A 25,599-nucleotide genomic window follows, 5' to 3' on the forward strand; every position below is an offset into this window, starting at 1 on the left:
CTCTACCTCCCGGGTTCACGCCATTCTCCTGCCTCAGCCTCCCGAGTAGCTGGGACTACAGGCGCCTGCCACCTCGCCCGGCTAAGTTTTTGTATTTTTAGTAGAGACGGGGTTTCACTGTGTTAGCCAGGATGGTCTCGATCTCCTGACCTCGTGATCCGCCCGTCTCGGCCTCCCAAAGTGCTGGGATTACAGGCTTGAGCCACCGCGCCCGGCCTGGAGTGCTTAAATTTGGTGTAATGCATAAGTGGTGGTGGTCGTGGTTGAGCTGGCTGGTCTTAAAGGCAAAACCCAGTTCTACCAGTTAGCTGTGTAAGTCCAGCCAAGTGGCTTAGCCCCTCTGAGCCCTGGTTTCTCCTGTGTAAGGTGGGAATGGCAGTGGCCCTGTGGAAGCAGCATCATGAGGGCTCAGACTGTCTTGCTTGCATCCTGGCCGCTGGTAGACCTTGCTTGGTGAACGTCATTCTGTGTTCCCACTGCCTTTTCTGGAAAATGGGAGTAAGAACAATACTGGCCTCATTGTGTTGTCAGGAGGATTAGCTGTGTGAGTATGGTCACTGTGGAAGAAATCTCAGTCACCAGGAGCGATCCTGAGGCTGGTAGGCAGGGGAGGGCAGGTCCAGGGGCACGCCCCAAGGAGTCCCGGACTACCTCACCCCTTCCTCCAGAATTCTAACTTTTGGTAAGGGAGATGTTATTTGGAAATGATTCCAGGAAGGACCCTGAGCCCTGTGGGGTGGGTAGAGTAGGGTCAGGAGGAGGAAAATTCCTACGATGGGTATCTGGGCAGGCTTCTTGGAGGAGGCTGCATCTCGAGCAGGGGAGGGGAGGTTGTGGGGAAGGGAAGAACCGGAGCACAGGGAGGGTGCATGTGGTGCAGCACCTGGGGAAGAGGACAGACGCTAGATGCAGTCTTGCTTTTGGGACAAAGATGTGGAGTTATACTTTCTGTTTCTGGTTTTTAAGCTCTTTTTCCTCATGGCAGAGGTACTAAATATGTATTGTGGAAAAATTCCAGTGATATGGATGCATTTGGCGGGAGTGATGCCTTGGAAGTAGCTCCCTAGAGACTGGCTCCAAGGCCTGGTTGGGGTGCACAGTTGGCTGCAATAACTCCTTCTGTGAATGCTGCTTCAGCTCCTACCGTGTGTGCTAGGGTTGACCAGACCTGGGCTAGTCACTCAGGCATCTGCAGGGCTGGGCAGAAAGCATGTTTGCCTGGCTTGGCCTGGTGCTATCCTGGGAATCTAAGCCCAGCCTCAAGGAGCCCTGGGAACTTTGGAGAAGCAGAGAGGATTCCTGCTGCATTTTTCTTAGAAATAGCAAGAGGGCCTTTGCCAGAGGCCTGGATGCCAGAAGGCTATGGTCTGAATCCAAAGCCTAGCTCACGTGGGTGCCAGAGCTTGGCAGGCCTACAGCCCCCCACCCAGGCTGCTGGGCAGCCCCAGGGAGTGGGTGGAGGCCTCCTGGGCTCCAGTCCCTGACCACTAGTCCTGACCCAGCAAAGAATGGGGTCTGGGTAGTGGCTGCTGGCCTAGGATTGGGGGGCTAGCCTGTTGGGGAAGGAGCAGGGCTCATCCGGGCTGACAGGCTGGCCTGACTTCTGGCACTCTCACCAGGCCGAGAGGAGCACTGGCTGTCTGGTGCATCTCTGCAGGGCAAAGACAGACCCAAAGCAACCGGCCCCTCCGAGGATCAGGAAGCCTCAGCTCCGGATCCCCCTTCCCCCACTCTTCTTCCTTCCTTCCTCTCCCTACTCCCCCTTGCCTCCACCCCTCCCTTTGCCACCCCTCTTGGCTTCCTACCCGGACATGCTCTTTCCTCAGACGTCTCTGTACCCAGCCAAGAGCCTTGTTCCTTCCCACTTGGGGCTCGGTGCTGATGCCCTCATTTCCCCCCGTCCAGAGTCCACTGCCTGGTGTATCTGCTGTTCCGCCAGCACGGTTGCCTTCTAAGGGTCATACACTACAATTGGCAGAGCAGCTAGAATTTGGGAGCCCTTTGGGCTTCTACAGCCCCAAGGCTGAGTGGGTAGCACTTCAGGGGGCCTCTGCTGGGGCTGCCTGTACTGCCATTTTTATCAGCGCTGTCCTGGCTGGGCCCGAGGCCTGTGCAGCATGCTGACTGCCTGCCCTTGACTGGCTACCAGCTGAGTCCTGCTGAGATCCTAACCCAGCCTCACTGCATCCTCCAAGGCTGACCCCAAGCACGCACCTGTCTGCCCTGTACCTTGGTTTCCCCATCAAAATGTTGGGGAGGGGCTAAGACTATCTGGAACATCCTGGAAATCTCTGGCTGGGTGATATGAAGGGGCTGCAGGGACCACAGGAATCTGAGGAAGGCTGCAGAGATGGGGGCTGGGCCCGGGGCAGGGGGAGGGTCTTGACACCCACCAGCCTGTTGGTCCCATCCTGGCCTGTCTGTCTGGGTGATTTATCAGAGTAAATGAGCCATGGAGAGTTTGTTGTCTTTTGCAGTCATGGGGAGGAGGAGGTGGTGGAGGAAGGAGTGAGGGGTTTCCGGGCCAGGTCTGGAATGTGGGAGGAGGGGGTGGGTCCCCCGGGGGTCTCTGAAACTGGAGGCACTCACTGAATGGCCTTTTCACTCTCCCCACCTGAGAAATGGATCAGTGCAGCCCTCCCCTTCAGAGCGAGCCCCTCTTTCCACCCCGTTCATACTTCTTGGGGCACATTCCTGTGTGATCTGCTTGTCTGGTCACCTCCTCCCACCCCCTGCTCAGGGCCAGGTCTCGATCACAGTGTCCTTCCAAAGCTGAGCCGGAGCCCTGACTTGCCCAGCTGGTGAATGCCCAAATGTGTTCTCACAGGCAACCATGCATGCTGTTAAGTTCCAAGTGGGACGTCTAGGCCTCTGGAACTACTAGCCCAGGCCTAGGATGGTCAGGTGCATGGGACCATGGCGAAGGCAGGGTTCAGTGGAGGTGCTGAGGCCAGAGAGCCCCCATCTTTTGGGACAGAAGGTCAGAAGTCATTGGGTGTCCTTCGGGGATGAGGCGTGGACCCCTGGTTCTGGGCTGGCGAGTCAGGGAGTGATCCTGCTGCTCCATCACTTCTGGCTTTTCCTGGTTTGAGGCTGAGCTGTGCCCTCAGCCTATCCTGTCCTGGGCGGAGTAGGTGAGCACTGGGGCGGAACGGGCGTGGGAACAGCATGCCTAGACCTGCTGGCCCCAGCCCCCTGCCCTCAGCCTTCAGTCACTGAAATGGGAGGGAAGTATACAGCAGCATTTTGGCCCAGCTGGGCTCTTACCCCTGTATGGTGTTTGCTGAACAGCTGGGATGTTTACAGTAGCCCTTGCAAAGGAGTCCCTTGTTCCAGAGGATTTCCCATCTTGAGGGTCCCTCTGGGGCTCTTCTGACCTCACCAACTCCCTGCACCCCTGGGATAGATGTGTCAGGGATACAGAGACCATAACCATCTCCACCCTTGCCACAGCCAGTGGCGTCTGTCCCCTTGGCCTCTGGTCTTGGAGTCCCTCTGCCCTGGAGGAGCCAACATTTCCCACTGCATTTCCTAGAGTGGCAGCTCTAGGTGGTGAAATACGGTAACTGGGTCCCCAGTTCAGACATTTAAATTAAATTCAGTCAGAGCGATTATTGAATAAAAACATGCGGAGTCATTTACATGTTAATTATGTTGAATGGACTACTAGACCATAATTAGTTGCTAATTGGGTGAGAGTGGCTGTAATTGGTTTTGTTGGCACCGACCTGGCTTACCTACCTGGGGGGAAGTGGGGGTTGGTGTGGGTGGCTCCTAGGAAGGCCCTCTGGGTCTCCAATCTGGAAGGCCTGGCTAGAGATGGTATTGGGGGGGCAGATCTCGAGGGGCTTAGGGTCAGAGGAACCTGGAACCTCTCCCCGGGGAGGGTACAACTGGGGTCTGGCTTGTAGGGTTCACATCCAGAGCATGGGGGGAAAAGGGGGAACTGAGGGAGCTACCCCAGATCAGGCTCCCCTGCCCAACCCCATGTGGGACCTGGGCTTGAACAAATGGTAAGTGCCCAAGAGTGGGTCTGTGGGAGCACAAGGCAGGTGTCACTTGGGTGTATCTCTGCACATGCTGGGCCCTGGGTTGGCCTGATCAGGGTGTCATTGGGGTGTAAGTGGGTGCGCCAAGCAGGGGGAAGGTACATGCAAAGGCATCTGGGCCTCTCTGCCCTCCCCACTTAGCTTGGCTGGGGTTCCTGGGGTTGTAGGTCTGTGGCCATGGACTGAGGCCTTCCGGCTGGCCGCTCATTAAAAGAGGATTAGGCTGAGAGCCAGGGGGCCAGCCCAGTCCCCAGGCCTTCCTCTGGGGCTCCTCACAGCTTTGGGGGAGTGATAAAAGGGCTGGGGCCAGCCCTTCCTGGATCCTGTGGGAGTATCCAGTAGGAACCACCTGGGCCCTGCCATGCCTCTTGCTGCCACTGCTACCATAGCCTTGGCTACCTCAGTTTCCCTCCTCAGAAGGTCAGGAGGTCTGTCTTTCTGGTGGATGAAACACTGACAAAGACCCAGGCCTGTGCCTCCTCTTGGCCCCCAGTCCCATCTCTCTTCAGCTCAGGGATTAGGGCTGTACTGGCTCACTAGAGGTCAGAGGTCTGAGCTAGGCTGCAGGGATCTGTCTATCACCCCCAGACCCCATCACTGCTGGGGGAAGTGATGCTGTCAGTCAGGGCCTGTTGCTTTGTGGGGCTATAACCAAGGGGGCGGGCTGCCCACCTTTGCTCCAAGACCCCTTTTTTGCAGCAGCCCATGCCTCATTGGACACAGACCTGATGTCCTGGAGACCAGCAGCAAGGGGTAGGGGCTGCCCACTTGGGGTCTTCGGGTAAGGGCTGTGGACACGCCTCCTCAGTGCCTGTCCTCGCCTGCCCCCACCTTTAAAGTAAGGTGTCACCAGCTGCTTCTCAGAGATGAGGGACCAGGGGTCCCCCAGGACCCAGCCCCCTGTGCCCTGAGAAGGTCCTGCCTCTGGACCTGCGCCAGGCTGCTTTGAGCCAGGACCCCAAGTGCTTGACGGCCACGAGAGAGTCCTAGAGGCCAGGAACGGCTGCGGAAATGAGGTGTCTGATGCCAGAAAAGGCTCTTCCTTCCCGATGACGGGAAAATCTTTCCCGGATGTCACCCCTCCCAACCTGTGCCCAGCCTGGGTGAGAGTATGGGGGTGGGGAGCCCTTCCCAGGAGACAGCACCCAGGCACACCACCCTTCCTTCCCCTAAGGTCAAAGCTTATCCGGGCTGGAGTCCTGATCCCCATAGAACCCTTGATCGTGCCCAGCCCCTCCCTCAACGTTGCCATGGCATTTGAGGAGGCATGGCGCTCCTGCTGCCAGAGCCGGGCGTGGGACAGGTGGAGCAGATATGGGGACTGGCCTGAGGATATGACCAGACTGGGTCTGCATCAGTCCTGCCCCCCACTGATGCCACCTCAGGTCCCAGGTTCCTTTGTTCCTTCTGTCCCAAGTCCCTGTCCCTTAAGGGAGCTGGAGCCTGGTAGGATCTGGTCCCTGCCGACGGCAGGTTTTAGAGGAGGATACACAGGGCTACTTGCCCACCCCCTGCTCTGATCCAGGCTTCTTGGAGGAATGAAGGCTCCCAGTTCCTTTGCCTCATGGTGGAGTGGGGAGCAGGGGACAGGACACCAGTTTTGCCTCTCACCCTGTGACCTGGGGTGAGTACCACTCTCCTTTGGGCCTCAGTCTTCCTGTCTGCAGCTGGGAGTACAGGGCTGTTACAGGGCCCCTTGTTTCAATTTTCACCTACAATCTGGCATGAGTGAGATAAGAAGTCCAGCTGTGGGTTGAGAAGGCTGGAACTTTATACCTTCTTTGCTCTGGGACCCGGGGAAGTTCCCACCCCTCTCCACCTTGGTTCCTCTCTGGTAGTCTGGGTTTGGATGAATGATTTGGGATTTAGCTCTACTCCTGTAGGTTGGGGTTGGGGTAGGGACACCCTGGAGTTCGGAAGGCTGGAGCTGAGTCCACAGGAGGCCCCTTCCTGCCTTATAGCCCTCTCTGCTCCCCAGTCTAACACTAGGAAATGGGGTAGCTGGGGTGGGAATGGGGGTGAATGTCCTACAAGAGGTGGTGACACCTGGAAGCCTGCTTCCTTGGGGAAGGACTTGGGACCACATCCCACTCTACTTTCCCTGAAAGGCAGACACCCATGAAGGATGGTTTGGGGGAAGACCCGAGGAATGCCAGGCTGTGAGCCTCTCTCTGAGATCAGAACGGGGTCACTGATCCTCAGGGTCACTGTGAGTGTCAGTACCAGGAGGGCCTGAGAGATGGTATAGACTGGAGAATGAAGGTCAGAGAGCGAGAGTGCCCCCACCTCAGGTCATGAAGCTCACCCAGAAACTCAAGCCATAGCCAAGGATCCCTGACCCTGGGTCCCACCCCTTCCCCACCATGCACAGCCTCCTGGGGTTCCCCTCTCCCCCCACACTGTTTTCACAGTGATCAAAGCATCACGTCCTGTGACACCAGAGCCATTGACGCCATATCCCGTGGCCACTGGGAGGGGTGCTGCAGGTCCTGAGTCATGTGCCCTGTCCATGGGGAGCGAGTCACCTTCCGGCACTGGCCCTCCTGGCAAGCAGTCTCTACCACCAGGACTGGCTTCCCCTGGGCCTCCCCCTCCTTCAGCCATGGACCTGGGTGGGAATCCCACCCCCAAGCTCTCTGGCACGTCACATCCCTTCCCTGTGCCCTTGGTATTGTGAGCACAGGGCTTTGTGCACAGCGGGTATTTGATAACTGAGCAAGGGGCTCCCTCCACCCCCACCTCCACTAAGGGGCAGACTGGGGGCAGGGGGCAGAGAGGGTCAAGGCTAATCTCTTGCCCCTAAGCTGGGACTCAGTTTCCTCATCCTCTGAGTGTTCTCTACGGCCTGTCTCACAGAGGGAGCTGGAGCCTGGGAGTGCTGGGGCTTTGCGAGAGGGTGGGGGACTCAGACTTGGGCCTTGGGCTCTGGAAGTCATGGTACAGGGTTGAGATTGTAGAGGCCCAAGGCTGGGCAGGATTGGAGCGGGGGGATTATGGCTGATTGGGTTATTGGGGACTTGATGGCTGAAGCTTCCCCTTATCCGGAGTGCCTGTGTCTGAAGGCACCCACTTAAGCCTGTACCCCCTCCCCCTGCCATTGCCCCCAAAGTGCCCCCTAGCCCAGGGGACAGGTAAGGGCACGACCGAGCCATGCCCCCAGCCAGGGTATAAATAACCCCTGGCGGGCTGTCCCAGCCTGGGGGGCCTCCACTGGCAGCCCCACTTCCTCTCTGGCCACTTCCCAGCCCTCGGGGTGGGGGAATGTTTACTTTCCTGTTGTCACTGTGGGTGAGTGGCCAGGCGGCGGACTCCGTGTGGCCCAACAACAGGTGCAGGACAGGTGCCCAGGCCGCCCTGCCCAGGACTTCAGAGGCGCCGCCGGACAGGCGGGCGAGGCCATCGCCAGGCAGGATCGGCCCTTTGATCCCTCGGCGTCCCTGCATCCCAGTGGTTGACCAAGGTCATCACCTGCATTCCCTTGTCACCGCATTGTCAGGGCCAGGCAGGGCAAGGCCTTTCCTTACCCGCTAGTTTCTCAGAGTGAGGTCCTGGGACCAGACATGGGCTCTGGGTCAGCTAGTGGAACCCTCTGACCCCAGCCCACCTCTGCCCCACCTTCAGGCTGTGTCTAGGGCCTCAGATCCTAGCTGTTCTCCCCCTCCAGGTGCCTTGGGGCCTGGCCCAGGCCTCTCCCTTGACTGCCCCACCTGTGAAATGGGTTACCAGCTGGGGAGGGGAGATGAGACATGTGCAACCCCCTTGGTGAGTGCCTCATGTGTGGCAGGACATGTGTGCGCCGTGTGCATGCCTGTGCCATGTGTATACACGCATGCGCTCTTCTCTGTGCTGCTATCTTAAGCCCCCTTTGTGTGTGAATATTCATCATCCTCATTACAATGTTCCCTCTTCTGCTGAGCTAAAGATAGCTGGGGGTGGGTGGAGAAGGGGCTTGCCAAGGGGACCCCTCGGCTCTCCCTCCCCTTGGAGGCAGGTTCCCAAGCTTCTAGGCGTCCTTTGTCTGTCATTGGCTGAGCCCCCTCTTGTCCTTCATCCTTAGGAAGGACTTTTCCCCAGCATCCTGGAGTTGGAGGGCCAAGGCTGCTGGACTCATGTAAAAAGGAAACTAGAGGACCCAGTTGAACCCTGACCCCAGGGTTGTAGCACCGGGGAAAGAGCCTCTTTCTCAGAAATGACTACCCTGGATCATTCAAGGTGGCCTGAGAGTTCCACCATTAGCAGCCTTGTAGGGTCTGGGGGAAGCTGGGGTCTGTAGGGCAGTACGTCCAGCAGGGCTTTCTGGTCTCCTGGCTAACCTGCTTCAGACCAAGTGAGGACCTTGCTGTGCACCAGCTGTGCCCTCTGCCTGGTGGGCAGCCAGGGTAAGAACAGGGCATCCAGGCTCCATGCCAGAGTCTGCAGGCTGTCCCAGATATACCCAGCCACACCCCTATCTGCTCATTAACCCTTTTAAGCCCCTGTGTGAAGCTGGCCCCACCCTGAGTGTGGGAGCATTAACCCCCACCTGAGCAAAAACTCTTTGATGCTGTTGCGTACCCTGGCCCGCACCCACCACCCCTTTCTTTGGGTCCCAGAGACTAGCTAGGGCTGTCTATGAATCAGGGGTTTAGCTTTGGGTGTGGTGCCTTCCCTGGCCTGCCTACCTGTCCCACTTTGTCCTCCCAGTCTGTCAGGGACTGAAGAGGGAGCTGAGAAGGATCCAGGAAGGGAAGCTGGAGGTTTAAGACCACTGTGTGAGCTGGGCACAGTGGCTCATACCTGTAATCCCAGCATTTTGGGAGGCTGAGGTGGGTGAATCACGAGGTCAGGAGTTCGAGACCAGCCTGACCAACATGGTGAAACCCCATCTCTACTAAAAATACAAAAATTAGCCAGGCGTGGTTGGGTGCGCCTGTGATCCCAACTACTCAGGAGGCTGGGGCAAGAGAATTGCTTGAACCCGGGAGGTGAAAGTTGCAGTGAGCCGAGATTGTGCCGTCGCACTCTAGCCTGGGCGACAGAGTAAGACATCGTCTCAAAAAACAAACAAACAAAAAAATAAGCTGGGTGTGGTGGCTGACACCCGTAATCCCAGCTACTTGGGAAGCTGAGACAGGAGAATCTCTTGAACCCAGCAGATGGAGGTTGCAGTGAGCCACAGTCTCACTACTGTACTGCGGCCTGGGCAGCAGAGTGAGACTTGATCTCATAAAAAGAAAAAAAAAAAGACCACTGTGTGGTGGGGGTCCTGAGGGGAACCTCAGGGCCTCAGTCTCCCCTTTGTCAGAGGGGGTATGGCTGGATGGTTTTCTGAAGGTCCTAATTGGTGTCCTGCCCTCCACCTGCAGAGTTGAAGGCCACAGGCACTGCCCACTTCTTCAACTTCCTGCTCAACACAACCGACTACCGAATCTTGCTCAAGGATGAGGACCACGACCGCATGTATGTGGGCAGCAAGGACTACGTGCTGTCCCTGGACCTGCACGACATCAACCGCGAGCCCCTCATTGTAAGGGCTGACCCTGATGTGGGACGTGGGGTGGGCATGGAGCCCCAGGGCTCAGGGCATGTCCAGAAGGCTGCACCCTCTGACCCCCCTTTCTGCAGATACACTGGGCAGCCTCCCCACAGCGCATTGAGGAATGCGTGCTCTCAGGCAAGGATGGCAACGTGAGTTTGGTGGGATCCACAGGTGGGAAGCGGGGCAGGTGACTCCAGTGAGGGTGCAGGCCTGGCCAGGGCACCTATGCAGCCTTCCCTCTGGCCCCAGGGCGAGTGTGGGAACTTCGTCAGGCTCATCCAGCCCTGGAACCGAACACATCTGTATGTGTGCGGGACAGGTGCCTACAACCCCATGTGCACCTATGTGAACCGCGGACGCCGTGCCCAGGTAAGCCCCAGCCACCCTGGCCCTGTGTTTCCCCCACTGGTGGCTGCATCCCAGGGTCCTGATGGGAGGAGGGGCTTCAGCTGCAGCCCTGCCACTTCCAAGCCTTGTGATCTTGGGTGAGTGACTTCTTTCACCTCGCTGAGCCTCAGTTTCTTCACTAGAAAATGGGGCTAACCGCTGCCTTTCTCACAGGTCGGTGCGAGGAGGAGGCAGTGAGCTAAAGCTCCCAAAGCTCCTAGCACTGTGCCTGGCACATAGTAAGCACTTGCTCCATACGTGGCAACAGCTCTCTTGGCTATGCCTGTGGACCGTGCCCCCACGGCTGAGTCAGAGGGCCTGGTGGGGGCCTTGCAACAGGAGACTGGACACCTGGGTCGGCTTCTACCATGTGGCCTGGGGGAGAGCTGCCTTCTTCCCCCAGGGCCGGGGTTGTGGGGAGCTACCCCTTCCCCAGCTCTGCCCCTTCTTGCCTGCTTCCACCCTTTTCCATTTCCATGTGGGCATGTGTGTGAGCTGGTGTGAACTTGTAGGGCATGTGTGAGAGTGACTGGATCTGAGGGGCACCTGTGTGTGCAGGAGTGTGTCAAGCCTGTGTCTGTATGTGCACATGCATAGAGGTGCTCCGGGGTCCCACGTGTTCAGGTGTGTTCCTGGCCTGTGTGGTGTTAGAGGCTGGCAGCCCGAGCCCGCTCCCCCAGCCCCTGCCACCCTCAGCTCTAACCCCTGTTCCTCATCTTCTCAGGCCACACCATGGACCCAGACGCAGGCGGTCAGAGGCCGCGGCAGCAGAGCCACAGATGGTGCCCTCCGCCCGACGCCCACAGCCCCACGCCAGGTGGGCCTCATCCCTCCAGGCCTTTGCCAGGCAGCACTGCCTCTGAGCAGAACTCATCCTGGGGCTGCACCTGAGGCCATCCTCCCCAGGGCCTCCCCTCTACCTCTGTGCCCACACCCTGTCCCCATCCCTTCCCCTGAAGTGCCCTCAGGCTCAGAAGGCATGCCCAACTGGACTCATGTCAGCCTCAGTGTGACCCCTACAGGCAAGAAATAATGAAGCCGCCAGGTGGGGAAGACAGGAGCCCTGGGGACAGCCATGCCTTAGCCCTCAGAACTCATGTGTGTAGACACACAAGAGCACACAACAGTGTGGATGTGGGCCCTCCTCACTCAGCACCCAGAGTGGAAAGTGGCACATGAGTGCAGTTTGACACCTTACTCCCAAGTGTCCGTGCCCCATGCCTCCCATGGGTCGTCTGTGGACACAGGTGTCCTGCACACTCACGTGCTTGGGGCGCTCTTCTCCTGGGCGGTATCTGTCCGCTAGTCATGACCTGGGTCTGGTCTGGGAGAGCTGGGGCTGGGCAGGGGCGGGCAGGGGGGCATGGGCTGCCGGCGAATGACAGAGCATGTTTGTGGTGGAGAGTGCAGAAATGCAGGATCATGTGGATTCTGTGTGTGTGTGTCCACAGTGTGAGCAGAGGGTTCCGTGTGCTGGCAGTGATACGTTCAGAGCTGTGTATGCACCCCTGTGTGTGCAGGAAGTCACGTGTGCAGAGTGTAACTGGACGTAGGCCTGTGTGCACCTTCCCATCGCCATCCTGCCACCTGCTGCCACCTCCTCCTGCCTCTGTTCCTCTCCTTGCCCCTTTCCCTCCCTCTGCCTGGCTTTCTCTTGTGGCCTGTGTGCTCACCCCATCCTAGTGCCTTTTCCAGCCTTCCTCCTAGCATCTTCCAGGCTGGGCTGGGAGGCATGGGGGAGCTTTGTGAATTCCATGTGGTCTGGGCTGGACTCCTTGACTCCTGGCTCCCTGGGGAGACGTGGAGCCTGGGGGCTCTGCTGAGGGGCAGGAGAAAGGTCATGGCCCATGGGTCCATCCTGAGGACTACAGGTAGGACACAAAGCCTGAGGATACAGTAACCTTAGAGCTCTCTGGCCTGGCCAGACCTGATGGCAAAGGGCAGGACCCCAGGCCCTTAACCAGTCACTCCTACCCTGGCCAGGTCTGCAACTCCTTCTTGACCCAAGACAGGCAGCCACAGCAAAGAGCTGTGCCTCTGTAGCCCAGGGGGTCTTGGCCAATGTCTTTGTGAGCCAGTTGGCATGGAGGGGCTTCAGCCCCTACAAGCCCACTCCATGTCCATCTCATAGCCCCCAAGGCAGGGCACCTTGAGACTTGATCCCCAGGTCTTCCCTAAGACCTGGGACTAGGAAGCACCTCCCTTGGAGCCCACAGCATGGCTCTGCCCTGGGAGACCTGGCTGGATGGAGTTTAAGGCCAAGGAGCTCTGGGGAGTGTAGGGGGTGGGCTCGGGGTATGCCTGGGGGCTCATTCTCACCCTGGAAGCCTGGTGACCTTACACTTCCTGGCTGAGGGACTGGCCTGGATCATGCTGAACCCCGCTCTGCCTTGCAGGATTACATCTTCTACTTGGAGCCTGAGCGACTCGAGTCAGGGAAGGGCAAGTGTCCGTATGATCCCAAGCTGGACACAGCATCGGCCCTCATCAGTGAGTGCCCCCCAACCCCGCTCTACAGTCTCAATGTGTGACCTCTGCCCCTGGAGATGGGGAATGGCACCAACACTTACCCAAGGGCAGAGACCGTGACTAGGCTGTCCCTGAACTCCCCAAAAGGCCCCACTTAGCAAGGGGGAGAGGGTGCAGGCCAGACCCCATTGTGAGTCAAGGGCAGCGACTGGGTGGTAGAAGCCTCCGCCTGGCCCCTTTGGATGGGGGACCAAGGAAGCCAGGTCCTACCCTGAAACACACAATGTGGTCCATGCAAAGTCCAGAACCCTCCTGACCACAGGCTGCCTAGAAGAGAATATAAGCCGAGTGCATATTGGGGCTGGTCTGAGAGGCAGTCCCATAGCATGTTCTTGATGTGTCTGAGAGGCTGGGAGAGCCCTGTAGGGAAGCACCAGCGGAGAGTTCTGGCCCTGTGATCAGATGAGGAGAGCATATTTCTGGTCTGGGTAGGTGTCTGGGAGAGTTGGGGGCTGTTCTCTGAGTAGGGGTCCTGCTTGGGGTCTCAGGAGCAGCTGCTGCCCCTAACTGCAGGTTGGATGAAACCACCAGTGACCCTGGCTCATGCATGCTGCCTGTTTTCTGATTGTTCAACACAGTCTGCCTCTCAGAGCAGCTGTTGGGCACTGTGCCGCCTCCAAGCCTGGGAAAGGCCCTGGGGTCAAGGGGCAGACATTATCCTCCCACTCTTGGCAAGTGAGAAGGTCCTGATGGCAGAGCCCAAATCAGTCTGATGAGGAAAGACAGGGCCTGCCCTGGGGTAGCCTCAGATGTGGTATGTTAGAAGCAGGTATATTATTAAATTTTCAGGAATTTTTTGAGCCACTTGTTAAAGACAACTATTATTAAAAGTTAAGGCCAGGCCGGGCGCGGTGGCTCAAGCCTGTAATCCCAGCACTTTGGGAGGCCGAGATGGGCGGATCACGAGGTCAGGAGATCGAGACCATCCTGGCTAACACGGTGAAACCCCGTCTCTACTAAGAAATACAAAAAATAGCCGGGCGAGGTGGCAGCACCTGTAGTCCCAGCTACTCGGGAGGCTGAGGCCGGAGAATGGCGTGAACCCGGGAGGCGGAGCTTGCAGTGAGCTGAGATCCGGCCACTGCACTCAACCCGGGGCGACAGCGCGAGTCCCTGTCAAAAAAAAAAAAAAAAAAGTTAAGGCCAGGCTCAGTGACTCACACCTATAATCCCAGCACTTTGGGAGGCTGAGGCGGGTGTATCATTTGAGGTCAAGAGTTCGAGACCAGCCTGGACAACATGGTGAAACCTGTCTCTACTAAAAAATACCAAAAAAAATTTTTTTTTAATTACGTAAGTTTACAATTAAACATTAAAACAAAGGTAACAACAATAAAAAGTAACAAACACTCAAAACTAGCTGGGTGCGGTGGCTCACACCTGTAATTCCAGCACTTTGGGAGATGGAGGCAGGCGGATCACCTGAGATCAGGAGGTTGAGACGAGCCTGGCCAACATGGTGAAACCTTGTCTCTACTAAAAATACAAAAATTAGCCAGACATGGTGGTGGGTGCCTATAATCCCAGCTACTAGGGAAGCTGAGGCAGGAGAATCACTTGAACCCGGGAGGTGGAGGTTGCAGTGAGCTGAGATCGCGCCACTGCACTCCAGCTTTGGCAACAGTGAGGCTCCATTTCAAAAAAAAAAAAAAAGACTTGAAAATTGAAATTGATCTATGGGCTACAGAATGGATGTTGTGTTAGCAGGCATGAAAACAACATGTGTCTCCTTGCACACCTCCATCAGAGCTCTGATGGAGACCAAGTGCATTGTCAATGAGCAGCAATATTTTGAAAGGAATCTTTTTTTCTGAGCAGTGGGTCTTAACAGTGGGTTTAAAATATTCAGAAAGCCAGCCAGGCATGGTGGCTCACGCCTGTAATCCTAGGACTTTGGGAGGCCGAGGTGGGTGAATCACTTGAGGTCAGGAGTTCGAGACCAGGCTGGCCAACATGGGTGAAACTCTGTCTCTACTAAAAATACAAAAATTAGCCAGGTGTGGTGGTGTGCACCTGTAATCCCAGCTACTTGGGAGGCTGAGGCAGAAGAATAGCTTGAACCTGGGAGGTGGAGGTTGCAGTGAGCCAAGATCACTCCAGTGCACTCCAGCCTGGGCAACTGAGTGAGACTCTGTCTCAAAAAAAAAAAAAAAAAGAAAAATCGGTAAACCATGCTGTAAGTCGATGTGCTGTCATTCAGGCTTTATTGTTATTTATAGAGCTCAGGCAGAGTAGATTTCGCATAATTCTTTTTTTTTTTTTTTGAGATGGAGTCTCTCTCTGTCACCCAGGTTGGAGTGCAGTGGCGTGATTTCAGCTCACTGCAAGTTCTGCCTCTGGGGTTCACGCCATTCTCCTGCTTCAGCCTCCCGAGTAACTGGAACTACAGGCACCTGCCACCACGCCCAGCTAATTTTTTTTTTTTTTTTGAGACGGAGTCTTGCTCTGTCGCCCAGGCTGGAGTGCAGTGGCGCAATCTCGGCTCACTGCAAGCTCCGCCTCCCGGGTTCACGCCATTCTCCTGCCTCAGCCTCCTGAGTAGCTGGGACTACAGGCGCCCGCCACTGCGCCCAGCTAATTTTTTCTATTTTTAGTAGAGACGGGGTTTCACCATGGTCTCGATCTCCTGACCTTGTGATCCGCCCGCCTCGGCCTCCCAAAGTGCTGGGATTACAGGCGTGAGCCACCGCGCCCGGCCGCTAATTTTTTGTATTTTAGTAGAGATGGGGTTTCACCGTGTTAGCCAGGATGGTCTCAATCTCCTGACCTCGTGATCCACCTGCCTCTGCCTCCCAAAGTGCTGGGATTACAGGCGTGAGCCACCACACCTGCCCCCATTTCGCATAATTCTTAAGGACCCTAGGGTTCTTGGAATGGTAAATGAACATTGGCTTCAACTTAAAGCCACCAGCTGCATTAGCCCCTAATAAGAGAGTCCACCTGTCGTTTGAAGCTTTGAAGCCAGAAATTGACTTCTTGATAGCCATGAAAATCCGAGATGGCAGCTTCTTCCAAGAGAAGGCTGTTTCTTTCTTTTCTTTCTTTCTTTCTTTCTTTTTTTTTTTTTTTGAGATGGAGTCTTGCCCTGTTGCCCAGGCTGGAGTACAGTGGCACCATCTCGGCTCGCCACAACCCCTGCCTCCTAGGTTCAAGCGATTCTCCTGCCTCGGCCTCTCAAGTAGCTGGGATTACAGGCACATGCCACCATGCCCGACTAATTTTTGTATTATTAGTAGAGACAGGGTCTCGCCATGTTGACCAGGCTGGTCTCGAACTCCTGACCTCAAGTGATCCTCTCACCTCTGCCTCCCAAAGTGCTCAGATTAGAGGTGTGAGCCACTGGCCCTGGCCAGAAGGCTGTTTTATCTACATTGAAAATCGTGTTTAGTGTAGCCCCCTTCATCCATAATCTTATCTAAATCTTCTGGAAAACTTGCTGCAGCTTTTCCATCAGCACTTGCTACTTCACCTTGCATGTTTATGTTTTGGAGATAGCTGCTTTCCTTAAACCTCATGAACCAGCCTCTGCTGGTTTCAAACCTTTCTTCTCCAGCTTCCTCTCTTCTCTCAGCCTTCACAGAATTGAAGACAGTTAGAGCTTTGCTCTGGATTAGACTTTGGCTTAAAGGAATGTTGTGGCTGGTTTGATGTAAACCAGTAAAACTTTCACCATATCGGTGATAAGGCTGTTTCACTTTCTTATCATTTGTGTGTTTACTGGAATAACCCTTCTAATTTCCTTCAAGAACTTTTCCTTTGCATTCACAAATTGGCTAACTGTTTGGTGCTGGCAGCCTAGTTTTGGACCTGTCTCAGCTTTCAACATGCTTTCCACACTAAGCTTAATCATTTCTAGCCTTTTTTTTTTTTTTTTTTTTTTTTTTAACAGAGTTAACACTCTGTCCCCCAGGCTGGAGTGAAGTGAAGTGGCATGATCTCAGCTCACTGCAACCGCCACCCCCCCACTCCCCGCCCCCCGGTTCAAGTGATTTTCCTGCCGCAGCCTCCCAAGTAGCTGGGATTATAGGCACCCACTACCACCCCTGCTAATTTTTATATTTTTAGTAGAGACGGGTTTTGCCATGTTGGCCAGGCTGGTCTCCTGACCTCAAGTGATCCACCTGCCTCAGCCTCCCAAAGTGCTAGGATTACAGGCGTGAGCCACCGCGCTTGGCTCATTTCTAGCTTTTGACTTAAAGTGAGAGATGTATGACTCTTCCTTTCCCTTGAACACTTAGAGGCCATTGTGGGATTATTAATTGATCTAATTTTAATATTGCTGTGTCCCAGAGAATAGAGAGGCCCAAGAAGAGGGAGATGGGGGAATGGCCAGTAAGTGGAGCAGTCAGAACACACACAACATTTATCGATTAAGTTCACTGTTTTATGTGGGTGAGGTTCACAGTGCCCCAAAATAATTGCAATAGTAACAGCAAAGACCACTAATCACAGATCACCATAACAGATAGTTTGAAATATTGCAAGAATTACCAAAATGTAGGCCAGGCATGGTGGCTCATGTCTGTAATCCCAGCACTTTGGGAGGCCACGGCGGGTGGATCACCTGAGGTCAGGAGTTTGAGACCAGCCTGGCCAACATGGCGAAATCCCGTCTCTACTAAAAATACAAAAATTAGCCAGATGTAGTGGTGGGCACCTGTAGTCCCAGCTACTTGGGAGGCTGAGGCAAGAGAATTGCTTGAGCCTGGGAGGAGGAGGTTGTAGTAAGCCAAGATGGTGCCACTGCACCCTAGCCTGGGTGACAGAGCAAGACTCTGTCTCAGAAAAAAAAAAAGAAGAAGAAGAAGAATTACCAAAATGTGACACAGAGACACAAAGTAAGCATATCCTGTTGAAAAAATGGTGCTAACAGACTTGCTTGACACAGGGTTGCCACAAACCTTCCTTCTATAAAAAAAGCAGTATTTGTAGCACACAAAGCCCAGTAAACTGAGGAGTGCCATGGTGTGATCTTGGCTCACTGCAACTTCCGCCTCCCGGGTTTAAACGATCCTTCTGCCTCAGCCTCCCAAGTAGCTGGGACTACATGCGTGCACCATCACACTCAGCTAATTTTTTAATATTTTTAGTAGAAACGGGGTTTCACCACGTTGGCCAGGATGGTCTTGATCTCTTTGACCTCATGATCCACCTGCCTTAGCCTCCCAAAGTGCTGGAATTACAGGCATAAGCCACCATGCGTAGCCTCTTTTTTTTTTTTTTTTTAAGATAGAGTCTTGCTATGTTGCCCAGGCTGGAGTGCAGTGGCATGATCTCGGCTCACTGCAACCTCCGCCTCCCTGGTTCAAGCAATTCTCCTGCCTCAGCCTCCCGAGTAGCTGGGATTACAGGCACCCGCCACCACGCCCGGCTATTTTTTGTGTTTTAGTAGAGGTAGGGTTTCAGCATCTTGGCCAGGCTGGTCTCCAACTCCTGACGTCAAATGATCCACCCACCTGGGCCTTCCAAAGTGCTGGGATTATAGGCATGAGCCACTGCACCCGGCGTGTTAGCTATGCTCTTGAGGTGATTTACATTTGTTGTGTCTGTGGGGTAGAAATACTGTACAGTGGTGTTGACAGCTCTTCCTGATTTTGCTTTCAGTGACCTCAGGTTGGTAGCTTGAAATTAGTCATGGCAGGAGTATTCACACCACAGAAATGGGCTATTGCTACTAATCAGAGCTGATTGTTACTAATCCCAACCCCCCCAGAGCCAGTGGTGAAACACTGACCAGCACTCCACTGGAGATAAGATCATGCCCCAGGGAGCCTGAGCAGGGAGATAAGGCCCTGCCCTGGAAGTCATCTGAGCTGTGCCCTGGCCCTAGCAAACAGCAGCCCTCTGACTGACCCACTGGCCCACCCACAGATGAGGAGCTCTATGCTGGTGTGTACATCGATTTTATGGGCACTGACGCAGCCATCTTCCGCACACTTGGAAAGCAGACGGCCATGCGCACGGATCAGTACAACTCCCGGTGGCTGAACGGTAAGCGCAGCTCCAGGAGCCCTTCCATGGCCATGTGTCTGGGATGCGGCAAGGAGGTTGCAAAGAAGCACATGTCGGGGAATTAGGGACATATTTAGCCTATGACTACCTGGGGCAGGGGTAGTTTCTTATCTGGAGAGGAGTTGGGGGTGTTCTTGTACCTGGCTGGGGATGTTGGAGAACATCAGGGGCATCATCAGAGTAGGGGCTCACCTAGCTGACCCCTGCTATTTGCAGACCCATCGTTCATCCATGCTGAGCTCATTCCTGACAGTGCGGAGCGCAATGATGATAAGCTCTACTTCTTCTTCCGTGAGCGGTCGGCAGAGGCGCCACAGAGCCCCGCTGTGTATGCCCGCATTGGGCGCATTTGCCTGGTATGCATTGGCAGAGCCACCAGGCTGCCTCCTCCACCAATTCTGCCTTCATCAGCCCTGCTTCAGCCAGGGTGTGGGGTCAAGAGCTGATCTGACCTGGCCTCTTGCCCCACCCCTCAGAATGATGACGGTGGTCACTGTTGCCTGGTCAACAAGTGGAGCACATTCCTGAAGGCGCGGCTCGTCTGCTCCGTCCCGGGCGAGGATGGCATTGAGACTCACTTTGATGAGCTCCGTGAGTGCCCAGCAGGCAGGCAGGGTGCTCTGGCTACAGCAAGAGGGATAGAGGCTGGATGGGTGGTCAGGGTGCCTTTGGTGGGCCCCCTCCCCTGTGCAGGAGTGGGTGAGGCCCAGGGGCTCCCACCCAAGGCACCCTCCAATACCTTCTCCCTCTGTTCCCAGAGGACGTGTTTGTCCAGCAGACCCAGGACGTGAGGAACCCTGTCATTTATGCTGTCTTTACCTCCTCTGGGTGAGGCTGGGTTCGGGGCCAGCAGTGGCAGGAAGTGGCCCCGTTGGGGGATTATAACTCGTGTAGGACCCTGGCATGGTGGTGAGCTGTGGGGAGGGGGCATTTGGGGAGGGACCCTGTCCCACTCAGAGCGCCTCCTGTGCCCACAGCTCCGTGTTCCGAGGCTCTGCTGTGTGTGTCTACTCCATGGCTGATATTCGCATGGTCTTCAACGGGCCCTTTGCCCACAAAGAGGGGCCCAACTACCAGTGGATGCCCTTCTCAGGGAAGATGCCCTACCCACGGCCGGGCACGGTAAGAACCCCACTCATCTTGCCTCTCCCCTTCGTCTTCTTCTAAGAGGCCTCTGGGTCAGGCCCTCTGCAACATGGACCCCACCATCATGGCCCTCCCAGCCAGCAGAGGCAGTGAGCTGCAGTGCACACAGACGGGCCTTCACACACAGTTCAGGCTGTGGAGGAGCTCAGCCAGGATTCTGGGACAAAGATGGTGTGCTGGGTACTCCTCAGAGGGTCCTCTGTGGAACTGTCTGGGAGCCAAAGGTTGGAGGGAAGCGTCTTCCCGGCGGACACTGGAGGCAGGCTGGAGGTTGGCTCAGCTGAGGAACAGGAGGCAAAGAACTGGGGAGGGGCAGGGCTAGGCCTCAGGCAGGGTCTCAGAGGTCACAGAGGTGTGTCACTTTATCTTGATGTGACACTGGGCTGATGCAGGAGTCTAAACAGGAGAGCAGCGGATCTGATCAATGCACTCTGACTCCATGTGGTCAGGACTGGGCTGGGGAAGCTGGTCTCAGCGGGGGACAGGGGAGGCTTCCCTCCAGAGGTAACCTGGAGTCAGAAGGATGGGCCAGATGTAAGCTGACCATGGTGGGGGCAGGCTGAGCCCAGGCTCAGGTGACAGCTTCAGGAAGGAGGAGAGTGAGCCTGGTGTGTGACAAGGACGTCGGGGCCTGTAGTCCAGCTGTGCAGGAGGGAGACAAGTGAGACCCTAGGAACAGCCAGAGAGAAAGGAGATGACAGGGTGGGGAGGGGACGTGGAAGGGAGTGGTCTGCTTGGCCAAATGCTGCCACGAGGTCATGGCACATGAGGCCAGGGAGGTGGCTGTGGCATTTGACCACGTGAGACTTTGGCCGGAGCAGGACCTGTAGAGGTCAGGTGCAGGGCAGAAACCTGGAGAGGGGCTTTGGGGAGAGGAGCAGGTTGAGGTGGTGGGGACAGTGCAGCGGCCTCTTCTGAAGCTAATGGCTCCAGCCTGCACTGCCCAGGCAGCCTGGGACTGACACTTACCACCTGTCCACAGTGCCCTGGTGGAACCTTCACACCATCTATGAAGTCCACCAAGGACTATCCTGATGAGGTGATCAACTTCATGCGCAGCCACCCGCTCATGTACCAGGCCGTGTACCCTCTGCAGCGGCGGCCCCTGGTGGTCCGCACAGGTGCTCCCTACCGCCTCACCACTGTTGCTGTGGACCAGGTGGATGCAGCCGACGGGCGCTATGAGGTGCTTTTCCTGGGCACAGGTACCCACTGCTGCTCCCGGCCTCTCCCACGCTGGGCCCACCGGGTGCGGGGTGCAGATCCTTGGGGCTGGGGCTTGCCCTGCTAGGGCTTGCTGCAAGCTCATCAGAGTCACCTCTTCATCTTTATCCTTTGGTGCCTTCTCCCTATTGCTGGGATAACAGAGGCTAGGGGTGAGAAAACCCCATTCCCATTTCCATCCACAGGGGCCCAGGAGAACAGGGACACTAGGCATCTGGAGACCTATGTATGGCAGGAAAGGGGTGGAGACAGATGTTAGACACCTCCAGGATACACAGGCCATACACATGCTCATGTGTGCACACACATGACACAGTGCACCCCCTACAGTTCCAGCAGCCCAAACACAGAAGAATGCATGTCCCAGTGTCCTGTTCTCAGTAGGGCCCAAAATCAGTGTCTGGATTGGTGGGGGCAGACCCTGGCCATGACCCCCTATGTCCTGTGCCAGTCCCTTTGACCTGGGGAAACTCTTCCACCTTGGCACAGAGCTCCAGCTCCAATGCCCTAGGGGGGTTTGGGCCCTGGTGGGGGAAGGGGCTGAGGCTGGTACCCCTTCCCCAGCATCCCCAGCCCCACTGAGGCCCTGCCCGGCCCGTTCCAGACCGCGGGACAGTGCAGAAGGTCATTGTGCTGCCCAAGGATGACCAGGAGATGGAAGAGCTCATGCTAGAGGAGGTGGAGGTCTTCAAGGTGGGTGTGACACCACCCAGTCCTGACCTCTTCACCTTGACCCTCCCCCGAGTCCCAGCCTCTGACACAAGACCTCTAGGTCAGGGCAGGGAGGGGGTCCCTGGGGTCCCAAGCTGATCTTTATCTTTTTCTAGGATCCAGCACCTGTCAAGACCATGACCATCTCTTCCAAGAGGGTAAGTCTTTGGCCAGGTGGGCCAGGGATGGGGACAGGGCCTGCATCCCCTCAGGGTCATGCCCTTGGCACAGGAATGGGTAAATTGAGACATGAAACAGGGAAGAGGAGCCCGGCCTAGGTGGCTATTGGTGAGGCTGGCTGTGCGACAGGAACTGACAAGGCCCTACCCTTTGCCCTAGCAACAACTCTACGTGGCATCAGCCGTGGGTGTCACGCACCTGAGCCTGCACCGCTGCCAGGCGTATGGGGCTGCCTGTGCTGACTGCTGCCTTGCCCGGGACCCTTACTGCGCCTGGGATGGCCAGGCCTGCTCCCGCTATACAGCATCCTCCAAGAGGTGTGGATCCCTAGACACCTGGGATTTTAGCAACCAGACCCAGGCCCTATCCTAGGGGATTGAGGGTGCATGTGATATTACCCTCGGGGAGTCTTATGGGTAAGACATCACTTCCCCAGGGAAAAAGGGCCCTGCCCTGGAGTCATCAGGGATACAGGGACCTGGGGGGGCAAGCTTCCTGGGAGTACTCCTTCAGGGGCTATCCCCATTCAGGCGGAGCCGCCGGCAGGACGTCCGGCATGGAAACCCCATCAGGCAGTGCCGTGGGTTCAACTCCAATGGTGAGTATACTGGGCCTCATCGTGGGGTGCTGCTCACACTGCAGAGCGCCATGCAGCCCACGAAGCTGCTCACAGGGCCCCCACTGTAAGGGTGCCCTGATGGCTAATGGGGGGTGGGGGCTAATGGAGATGGGATGTCCCTAGTTGCCCCCTCAAGGAATGGAGCCCCATCAACACAGAGCTCTACATTAGTGAGTGGGTTCCCCTTGGTGCCTGCCCCGAAGCAGCCAACAGGCTGCTTGGAGGTGATGCTGCTTTTGCTCAACCCCTCTCACTCTACAGCCAACAAGAATGCCGTGGAGTCTGTGCAGTATGGCGTGGCCGGCAGTGCAGCCTTCCTGGAGTGCCAGCCCCGCTCGCCCCAAGCCACTGTTAAGTGGCTGTTCCAGCGAGATCCTGGTGACCGGCGCCGAGAGGTGAGTGCCTGCGCCCAGTGCTGCATTGTGGATGTGAGAATCCTTGTGCAGTGGTGAAATGTAGTAGAGGAGTGATCTGGAGCAACTCTCATGCTGTGAAACCCCTTCCAAGTTCCCTTCGCTACATGCAGATCCTTTGAGTGAAAACAGTTATGTGGAAACTCCATGGGACTGGCCTCATTCTATGGAAAGTGTTTCTAGGTATGCCTCTTCACATGAAAATTCCATATGCATACCACATTGGGGGTGTATCTTCTACAAAAACATCATATGAGTGAGCTCCAGTATGTGGAAATTCTGTGGGACCCTCATTTTATGGAAATGCCCTATGCCCTACCGGTGTCCCTGTTTACATGGAAGTTCTATGTGGTTATCCCAGTTGCATATTCTCATTAAATGGAAATTCTGGCTGGGCGTGTGGTGGCTCACGCCTGTAACCCCAATACTTTGGGAAGCCAAGGCAGGCAGATTGCTTGAGGTCAGGGGTTCGAGACCAGCCTGGGCAACATGGTGAAACCCTCTCTCTACCAAAAATACAATTAGCTGGACGTAGTCATGCATATGGTCCCAGCTACTTGGGAGGCTAAGGTGGGAGGATGGCTTGAGCCTGGGAGGCAGAGGTTGCAGTAAACTAAGATCATTCAACTGTACTCTAGCCTGGGCGTCAGAGCCAGACCCTGTCTCGAAAAAAAAAAAAAAAAAAGGGAAATTCTGTGTGCGCTTCAAATTTTCCTCATTGTACAGAATGTACAGACCATACCTCCTTATGGTCATCCCTCCTGAAATGGAAATCTGTACAGATGCCTTATTCAAATATCTCTCATTATGTGGAAACTTCATGTGGTTTTTGTGGCATATGGAAATCCCACATGGGTGCCTCTACACAGAATGACCACAAAGGTGGTCTGATCTGGTCACTGGTTAGGGCCTTAGGGTGGTCACAGAGCCTCTGAACCCCCTCTCCTTGCCCCTGCAGATTCGTGCAGAGGACCGCTTCCTGCGCACAGAGCAGGGCTTGTTGCTCCGTGCCCTGCAGCTCAGCGATCGTGGCCTCTACTCCTGCACAGCCACTGAGAACAACTTTAAGCACGTCGTCACACGAGTGCAGCTGCATGTACTGGGCCGGGAAGCCGTCCATGCTGCCCTCTTCCCACCACTGGCCGTGAGCGCCCCGCCACCCCCAGGCGCAGGTCCCCCAACGCCTCCTTATCAGGAGCTGGCCCAGCTGCTGGCCCAGCCAGAAGTGGGCCTCATCCACCAGTACTGCCAGGGTTACTGGCGCCATGTGCCCCCCAGCCCCAGGGAGGCTCCAGGAGCACCTCGGTCTCCTGAGCCCCGGGACCAGAAAAAGCCCCGGAACCGTCGGCACCACCCTCCAGACACATGAGGCCAGCTGCCTGAGCCCTGCCATGGGCCAGCCTAGCCCTTGTCCCTTTTAATATAAAAGATATATATATATATATATAAATATATATATATAAAATATCTATATTCTATACACACCCTGCCCCTGCAAAGACAGTATTTATTGGTGGGTTGAATATAGCCTGCCTTAGTGGCAGCATCCTCCAAAACTTAGACCCATGTTGGTCAGAGACGGCAGAAAACAGAGCCAGCCTAAACAGGCCCAGCCAGTTGGTGGGGCCAGGCCAGGACCACACAGTCCCCAGACTCAGCTGGAAGTCTACCTGCTTGACAGCCTCCACCAAGATCTACAGGACAAAGGGAGGGAACAAGCCCTGCTCGAATGGGGCACGGACTGTCCACCTTTTCTGATGTGTGCTGTCACTGTCAACCTGTGCTGTGGCATAGACATGGATGCGAGGACCACTTTGGAGACTGGGGTGGCCTTAAGTGCACTCAGAGAAGGGAAGAAGGGGCCATCACAGGATGCCAGCCCCTGCCTGGGTTGGGGGCACTCAGCCACGGCCAGCCCCTTCCTGGGTATTTATTCTCTATTTATTGGGGATAGGAGAAGAGGCATCCTGCCTGGGTGGGACAGCCCCTTCAGCCCCTTCTCCCCTCCCCGCCTGGCCAGGGCAGGGCCACCCCACTCTACCTCCTTAGCTTTCCCTGTGCCAGTTTGACTCGGAGGCTGGGAGCATAGCAGAGGGGCCAGGCCCAGGCAGGGCTGACGGGAGGCCCCAGCTCTGAGGGGAGGGTGTCCGTGGTAGAGGCCTGGGGCCAATAGAGGCTCCCCAGGGCTTATGTCCACCACGTCAAGCAATAGGTGTGGATGTAATTAGCTCTGGGAGCAGTTGGGTAGATGGGTGGGGGCTCCTGGCGGCCTTCTGCTGCCCAGGCCACAGCCGCCTTTGGGTTCCATCTTGCTAATAAACACTGGCTCTGGGACTAGACTTTGGCTTCTCTCCTTCGTCGGGGGATTCACAGCCACATGTGGTGGGCCTGGGGAGCCAGGTGGGGGACTGGGAAGGGAGTAGATTGGCTCCATTTAAAGAAACCCAACATGTAGAAACCACATTTAGTTTGACAAACCTGGGCTGCTGCACCACCCCAAACACTTGGGCAGTGCGAAGGGCTGCAGAGCCCCCCCAGGGCCCACTCACTCCTCAGGGTCAGGGAGGGTGGGTGGAGCCTGAAGGCTGAAAGTGGCACAAATGAAACGGCCTCACTCCTGGACAGATCCCCATCATCCAACAGGGTGGGTGTAGAAGCTGCCAGCCTGTGGTAGGAGCCAGCATTCACTTCCCACGCACACTATTTAGAGATAGCCATTAGTGGTCGGTGTCTGGGGCCCCAGCACCCCCTTGTGGTCTCTTGAGTCTGTGGCAGAGTTGAGTGCTGAAAGGCAGCCAGGTTCCAGGGAAG

The 25,599-nt window shown here is 56.0% G+C and overlaps 1 protein-coding gene across 3 annotated transcripts in view; it reads left to right on the forward strand.

Moving 5' to 3' along the window:
• SEMA3F (semaphorin 3F) overlaps nt 1-25,127 on the forward strand; it is a 34,466-nt gene extending 9,339 nt beyond the window's left edge. For 2 of the 3 annotated variants that reach the window (XM_003894400.3, XM_031662817.1), the window contains exons 3-19: nt 9,395-9,555; nt 9,654-9,716; nt 9,817-9,936; nt 10,679-10,771; nt 12,351-12,444; nt 18,355-18,474; nt 18,712-18,851; nt 18,972-19,086; nt 19,254-19,323; nt 19,473-19,617; nt 20,624-20,846; nt 21,470-21,558; nt 21,693-21,734; nt 21,916-22,073; nt 22,287-22,354; nt 22,637-22,770; nt 23,747-25,127. In XM_003894400.3, coding sequence (XP_003894449.1) covers nt 9,395-9,555; nt 9,654-9,716; nt 9,817-9,936; nt 10,679-10,771; nt 12,351-12,444; nt 18,355-18,474; nt 18,712-18,851; nt 18,972-19,086; nt 19,254-19,323; nt 19,473-19,617; nt 20,624-20,846; nt 21,470-21,558; nt 21,693-21,734; nt 21,916-22,073; nt 22,287-22,354; nt 22,637-22,770; nt 23,747-24,157 — 2,246 coding nt within the window. In that variant the 3' untranslated portion in view covers nt 24,158-25,127. The remainder of the gene's footprint in view (nt 1-9,394; nt 9,556-9,653; nt 9,717-9,816; nt 9,937-10,678; nt 10,772-12,350; nt 12,445-18,354; nt 18,475-18,711; nt 18,852-18,971; nt 19,087-19,253; nt 19,324-19,472; nt 19,618-20,623; nt 20,847-21,469; nt 21,559-21,692; nt 21,735-21,915; nt 22,074-22,286; nt 22,355-22,636; nt 22,771-23,746) is intronic. The other variant, XM_009200732.2, reaches the window with a different exon arrangement.
• Nucleotides 25,128-25,599: the final 472 nt, after the last annotated feature.

Source organism: Papio anubis, chromosome 2 (genome assembly GCF_008728515.1).
Source record: "Papio anubis isolate 15944 chromosome 2, Panubis1.0, whole genome shotgun sequence".
Lineage (NCBI taxonomy): Eukaryota > Metazoa > Chordata > Mammalia > Primates > Cercopithecidae > Papio > Papio anubis.